Genomic DNA, 7,326 nt, shown 5'->3' with positions numbered 1-7,326 from the left:
TTCAAATCAGTGTAGATGAAAGGGGAGGAGACAGGTTAAAGAAGGATTTTTAAGCCTTGAGACGTGGATTGTGTGTGTGCCATTCAGAGGGTGAATATGTAAGACAAGACATGTATGTGCCTTTGAACAGGGTTTGGTAGTAGGTGCCAGACGCACCGGTTTATGTCTATAACTGTGTACCTGTCAAGAACCGTCCCTGTGGAACGCTATCGAGCGGGGGGGGGGGGGGGGGGGGGGGGGAAACTCAACATTAGGAAGGTGTTCCTAGTGTTTGGTATTCTCAGTGTACAACCAATAGTATTGCCTCAATATTATGGTTTTCAAAAGGCTATTTCCTGATGGACTTGTTGTTGATGTCTCGCAGTCTGTTGTGTTCTGTTCTCTCTGATAGGTGGAAGCACAGAGTGGACTGTCGTCTTGTTTCTATATTATATGTCTAATCTCTGTCAGGTGTATTGTAGCCAAGTACAGAGTGGACTGTTGTTGTCTTCTGTTGATGTTATGTCTAATCTCTCTCTCTCTCTCTCTCTCTCTCTCTCTCTCTCTCTCTCTCTCTCTCTCTCTCTCTCTCTCTCTCTCTCTCTCTTTCTCTTTCTCTCTCTCTCTCTCTCTCTCTTTCTCTCTCTCTCTCTCTCTCTCTCTCTCGCTGTCTCTCGCTCTCTCTCTCTCTCTCTCTCTCTCTCTCTCTCTCTGTCTCTGTATCTCTCTCTCTGTCTCTGTATGTCTCTCTGTCTCGCTGTCTTAATCTGTCTCTCTCTCTCGCTGTCTGTCTGTCTGTCTGTCTGTCTGTCTGTCTGTCTGTCTGTCTGTCTGTCTGTCTGTCTGTCTGTCTGTCTGTCTGTCTGTCTGTCTGTCTGTCTGTCTCTGTCTCTGTCTCTGTCTCTGTCTCTGTCTCTCTCTCTCTCTCTCTGTCTCTGTCTCTGTCTCTGTCTCTGTATCTCTCTCTCTGTCTCTGTATGTCTCTCTCTCTCTGTCTCGCTGTCTTCATCTCTCTCTCTCTCTCTCTCTCTCTCTCTCTCTCTCTCTCTCTCTCTCTCTCTCTTTCCAGGTGTTGTGAGGTATCAACGACAGCCCAGTGCTGGATCCCAGAGGGCTCGTCAGTGTGGTAAGGACCCCCAGGACCCCCGAGGGTGGATGGAGCGCTTCAGGCCGAGGCTGACGAGGCTGGGGCAAGGGATCAGGACGGGGTCGTCGTCCACCTACCCAGCATGCATCTGGTTGGGCCTGCTCTCTGTGGCCGCTGCCTTCCTGTGCGCAGAGGGCGATCGCACCACCCCCAGCCCCGCCACCACAGACTCCCACAATGCCACCTGCTCCGAGGGCTCGTCCAGGTGCAAGCCAGGAATTGTCCTTCCCATCTGGTACCCCGAGGACCCCTCCATGGGGGATAAGATGGCCCGAGTCATCGTCTACTTCGTAGCTATGATCTACATGTTCCTGGGAGTGTCCATCATAGCAGACCGCTTCATGGCGGCCATCGAGGTCATCACCTCCCAGGAGAAGGAGATCATTATCAAGAGAGCTAACGGAGAGACCACCACCGCTACCATCAGAGTCTGGAACGAGACGGTCTCCAACCTGACCCTTATGGCCCTGGGTTCTAGTACCCCTGAGATCCTGCTGTCTGTCATCGAAGTCTGCGGACACGACTTCGTAGCTGGCGAGCTGGGGCCATCTACGATCGTCGGCAGCGCTGCCTTCAACATGTTCGTGATCATCGGCCTGTGTGTGTCTGTGATCCCCGAGGGAGAGACGAGGAAGGTGAAACATCTCAGAGTGTTCTTTGTGACGGCGGCGTGGAGTATCTTCGCCTACATCTGGCTCTATATGATCTTGGCGGTGTTCAGTCCCAACGTGGTCCAGATATGGGAGGGGCTGCTAACCCTGGCCTTCTTCCCCATCTGTGTCATCCTGGCCTGGCTAGCCGACCGACGACTCCTCTTCTACAAGTTCATGCACAAGAAGTACCGCGCCGACAACCACCGCGGCGTCATCATCGAGACCGAGCACGAGCGCTCCAAGGGCATCGAGATGATGGACGGTGGCGGCAAGATGGTCAACTCACACTTCGCCCACGATGGAGGCGCCGCCCATAACCTCATCAGCCTGATCGAGGGGAAAGAAGTGGACGAGTCTCGGCGGGATATGATCCGGATCCTGAAGGACCTGAAGCAGAAACACCCAGAGAAGGAGATGGACCAGCTGGTAGAGATGGCTAACTACTACGCCTTGTCCCACCAGCAGAAGAGCCGAGCCTTCTACCGCATCCAGGCCACGCGCATGATGACGGGCGCCGGGAACATCCTGAAGAAGCACGTGGCGGAGCAGACCAAGAGGAGCGCCAGCGTACAGGAAGTGTGTGTGGTAGGGGAGGAAGTCGAGGAGTACGTGTCACGGATCGCCTTCGAACCCGCCGTGTACCAGTGTCTGGAGAACTGCGGCGCCGCCCTGCTGGCCATCTCCAGGAAGGGCGGCGATATGGCGAAGACCATTTACGTTGATTACAAGACGGAGGATGGCTCAGCCAACGCAGGCGCCGACTACGAGTTCACCGAGGGTACGGTGGTGTTCAAGCCCGGCGAGTTCATCAGGGAGATCAGCATCGGCATCATCGACGACGACATCTTCGAGGAGGACGAGCACTTCTTCGTGCGTCTCAGCAACGTGCGCGTCTTGGAGTCTGATGAGGACGAGACACTACTGTCTCCGAACTCTCTCCCGTACCCCAAAGCCCTGCTAGGGTTCCCTGCCGTCGCCACAGTTACCATCCTGGACGACGACCATGCCGGGATATTCACCTTCGAGACCGACACGTGTCACGTGAGTGAGAGCGTGGGCGTAATGGAGGTGAAGGTGCTGAGGACTTCGGGGGCGAGGGGAACGGTCATCGTGCCATATCGTACCATGGAGGGGATCGCCAAGGGAGGAGGGGAGGACTTTGAGGACACCTACGGAGAACTGGAGTTCAGGAACGACGAGACCTGGTAAGACTATCTACTTTAGTTTGATTTATAGACCGATTGATTGATTGATTGATTGATTGTCCAGCCATCGATTTTTTGTCCAGCCCGGAGACAGCATTATGTGGGGGTTGGTCTGCTGTGTATTCTTTACATTTAAATGATTTGGAGGAGAAAGGCTTTATTGGTGGAGGAAAGGTGGTTGGTGGGACAAGGTCGGCCATTTTAGCAGTGGTGATGAATGTGTATATGCTGTGTATTTTTGTTTTACGTTTAGTTGCCTGACATGAACTGGTAAGATCAGTACTTTATTTACAAAAGAGGTGGGATCGGTTCGGATGGTTGATGGGGTGGGATTGGTCGGATGGTTGATGGGGTGGGATTGGTCGGATGGTTGATGGGGTGGGATAGGTCGGATGGTTGATGGGGTGGGATCGGTCGGATGGTTGATGGGGTGGGATTGGTCGGATGGTTGATGGGGTGGGATCGGTCGGATGGTTGATGGGGTGGGATTGGTCGGATGGTTGATGGGGTGGGATTGGTCGGATGGTTGATGTGGTGGGATCGGTCGGATGGTTGATGGGGTGGGATCGGTTCGGATGGTTGATGGGGTGGGATTGGGATCGGCCATTTTAGTTATGGTAATGAATGATGTATATGTATATTTGAAATGTATTTGCCTGTAGGGCAAGAGGACATGCCAGGATGACTGCCGACAGGATAGGCCACGAATGTGTATTACTGTGTTTATTTGCCTGTCATGAATTCAGAATGATGTTTCGTATGTTTGTAGAGGGTGTGTTTGTGGATGGTGTGTTTGCGGATGGTGTGTTTGCGGATGCTGTGTTTGCGGATGGTGTGTTTGTAAAGGGGTGTGTTTGCGGACGGTGTGTTTGTGGACGGTGTGTTTGTAGAGGGTGTGTTTGTAGAGGGGTGTGTTTGTGGATGGTGTGTTTGTGGATGGTGTGTTTCTAGACGGTGTGTTTGTGGACGGTGTGTTTGTGGACGGTGTGTTTGTAGAGGGTGTGTTTGTAGAGGGGTGTGTTTGTAGAGGGTGTGTTTGTAGAGGGGTGTGTTTGTAGACGGTGTGTTTGTAGAGGGTGTGTTTGTGGATGGTGTGTTTGTTGAGGGTGTGTTTGTAGAGGGTGTGTTTGTTGACGGTGTGTTTGTTGAGGGTGTGTTTGTAGAGGGTGTGTTTGTGGATGGTGTGTTTGTGGACGGTGTGTTTGTATAGGGGTGTGTTTGTGGATGGTGTGTTTGTAGACGGTGTGTTTGTAGACGGTGTGTTTGTAGACGGTGTGTTTGTGGATGGTGTGTTTGTGGACGGTGTGTTTGTAGATGGTGTGTTTGTATAGGGGTGTGTTTGTGGACGGTGTGTTTGTGGATGGTGTGTTTGTAGACGGTGTGTTTGTAGACGGTGTGTTTGTGGACGGTGTGTTTGTGGATGGTGTGTTTGTAGACGGTGTGTTTGTGGACGGTGTGTTTGTGGATGGTGTGTTTGTGGACGGTGTGTTTGTAGATGGTGTGTTTGTATAGGGGTGTGTTTGTAGACGGTGTGTTTGTGGATGGTGTGTTTGTAGAGGGGTGTGTTTGTGGATGGTGTGTTTGTGGATGGTGTGTTTGTGGACGGTGTGTTTGTAGACGGTGTGTTTGTGGACGGTGTGTTTGTAGAGGGGTGTGTTTGTGGACGGTGTGTTTGTGGACGGTGTGTTTGTGGATGGTGTGTTTGTAGACGGTGTGTTTGTAGACGGTGTGTTTGTGGACGGTGTGTTTGTGGACGGTGTGTTTGTAGAGGGGTGTGTTTGTGGACGGTGTGTTTGTGGACGGTGTGTTTGTGGATGGTGTGTTTGTGGATGGTGTGTTTGTAGACGGTGTGTTTGTGGATGGTGTCAGCCTTTATTTAGAATAGATGAGAATCTTGATATTTGTTTGGGGGGGGGGGGGGGGATTTAGTGCTCTTGTATTGTTCATACTACCAGTAGTATTAGAGTTGTTTACGCTGACACTCTTTGACCTGTGTGTAGGGTTGTAAAATTCCCAGGTTTTCCAAAAATTCTGGTAGACGGAGTCCCAGATTTCCTGGTTTCAGGAATCATCCAACCGGGACCCCCCCCCCCCCAGAATTGTGCAACCATAGATATACAGTAGCTTTAGTTGTTTTTGCATTGCCAACATCGTCTGACCTCCATGGGTTAACACTTCCACTATACGCGTCACGTTGCTTTGCCATTCTACCTGCTACACAGACCGTGTTATTTTTGAGAGCGGAAGTGTTAACCCACACAGGTCACGGAGGAGCAGAGAGGAAGAAGAGAGGAGAGGAGCAGAGGGGAAGAGGAGAGGAGCAGAGGGGGAGAGGAGAGGGGAGAGACGGACAGAGGGGGAGAGGAGAGGGGAGAGACCGACAGAGGGGGAGAGGAGAGGAGCAGAGGAGGAGAGGAGAGGAGAGGAGAGGAGAGGAGAGGAGAGGAGAGGAGAGGAGAGGAGAGGAGAGGAGAGGAGAGAGGAGCAGAGGGGGAGAGGAGAGGAGCAGAGAGGAGAGGAGCAGATGAGAGGAGAGAGGGGAAGAGGAGAGGAGGAGAGGAGAGGAGGGGAAGATGAGAGGAGAGGAGAAGAGGAGAGGAGCAGAGGGGGAGAGGAGAGGAGCAGAGGAGGAGAGGAGAGGAGAGGAGAGGAGATGAGAGGAGAGGAGAGGAGAGGAGAGGAGCAGATGAGAGGAGAGAGGGGGAGAGGAGAGGAGGAGAGGAGAGGAGAAGAGGAGAGGAGCAGAGGGGGAGAGGAGAGGAGCAGAGGGGGAGAGGAGAGGAGCAGAGGGGGAGAGGAGAGGAGGAGAGGAGAGGAGCAGAGGGGGAGAGGAGAGGAGCAGAGACGAAGAGGAGAGGAGCAGAGGAGAGGAGCAGAGGGGGAGAGGAGATGAGGAGAGGAGCAGAGGAGAGGAGGAGAGGGGAATAGGAGAGGAGAGGAGCAGAGGGGAAGAGGAGAGGAGAGGAGCAGAGGGGGAGAGGAGCAGAGGAGCAGAGGGGAAGAGGAGAGGAGAGGAGCAGAGGGGGAGAGGAGCAGTGGAGGAGAGTAGGGGAGGAGCAGAGGGGGAGAGGAGCAGAGGGGGAGAGGAGAGGAGCAGAGGGGGAGAGGAGCAGTGGAGGAGAGGAGGAGAGGAGCAGAGGGGGAGAGGGGGAGAGGAGCAGAGGGGGAGAGGAGAGGAGGAGAAGGGAACATATCGTACTGATTTGAGTGTCCCGGATTTATCTTTACTATATTAAGTCTAGTCTATGAGACCAGGCTGGTGAGTTGCATGCAACTCATCACGGTCCTTAACTAACCTCTTCTGCTAATCCTACTGCTTTTGTTTTCCTAATGCTGATGCACGCTCTGGCTGTCTGTTTTCTGGAGAATATAGCACTGACTGGGCAGAAGCACTATTGCAATGAGGTGAGCAACAGAATGGACACAGCTCTAACTGTAGTGTCCTATATTGTTGACAGCTGTACCTGTAGTGTCCTATATTGTTGACAGATGTAACTGTAGTGTACTATATTGTTGACAGATGTACCTGTAGTGTACTATATTGTTGACAGATGTACCTGTAGTGTACTATATTGTTGACAGCTGTACCTGTAATGTACTATATTGTTGACAGATGTAACTGTAGTGTACTACATTATTGACAGATGTACCTGTAGTGTACTATATTGTTGACAGCTGTACCTGTAGTGTACTATATTGTTGACAGCTCTAACTGTAGTGTACTATATTGTTGACAGATGTACCTGTAGTGTCCTATATTGTTGACAGCTGTACCCTTAGTGTACTATATTGTTGACAGATGTACCTGTAGTGTACTATATTGTTGACAGATGTACCTGTAGTGTACTATATTGTTGACAGCTGTACCTGTAGTGTCCTATATTGTTGACAGCTGTACCCTTAGTGTACTATATTGTTGACAGATGTACCTGTAGTGTCCTATATTGTTGACAGCTCTAACTGTAGTGTACTATATTGTTGACAGATGTACCTGTAGTGTCCTATATTGTTGACAGCTGTACCCTTAGTGTACTATATTGTTGACAGATGTACCTGTGGTGTACTATATTGTTGACAGATGTACCTGTAGTGTACTATATTGTTGACAGATGTACCTGTAGTGTACTATATTGTTGACAGATGTACCTGTAGTGTACTATATTGTAGACAGATGTACCTGTAATGTACTATATTGTTGACAGATGTACCTGTAGTGTACTATATTGTTGACAGATGTACCTGTAGTGTACTATATTGTTGACAGATGTACCTGTAATGTACTATATTGTTGACAGATGTACCTGTAGTGTACTATATTGTTGACAGCTCTAACTGTAGTGTA

General features: G+C 50.9%; 1 protein-coding gene across 1 annotated transcript; it reads left to right on the top strand.

Annotated features, from left to right (window-relative positions):
- Positions 1–1,218: 1,218 nt before the first annotated feature.
- LOC120035311 (sodium/calcium exchanger 3-like) lies at positions 1,219–2,988 on the top strand. The gene has a single exon (XM_038982096.1). It carries the CDS (start codon positions 1,381–1,383, stop codon positions 2,986–2,988), a length of 1,608 nt encoding a protein of 535 aa, XP_038838024.1. The 5' UTR covers positions 1,219–1,380.
- The last annotated feature ends 4,338 nt before the right edge of the window (positions 2,989–7,326 follow it).

Source organism: Salvelinus namaycush, unplaced genomic scaffold, assembly GCF_016432855.1.
Source record: "Salvelinus namaycush isolate Seneca unplaced genomic scaffold, SaNama_1.0 Scaffold1022, whole genome shotgun sequence".
NCBI classification, from domain to species: domain Eukaryota; kingdom Metazoa; phylum Chordata; class Actinopteri; order Salmoniformes; family Salmonidae; genus Salvelinus; species Salvelinus namaycush.
Note: the sequence above shows the minus strand (reverse complement) of the source record. Positions and strands in the feature narration are given on the sequence as shown.

Excerpts from the sequence above, each read along its gene's own strand:
- LOC120035311 (XM_038982096.1), top strand. The coding sequence starts at position 1,381 with ATGGGGGATAAGATGGCCCGAGTCATCGTCTACTTCGTAGCTATGATC.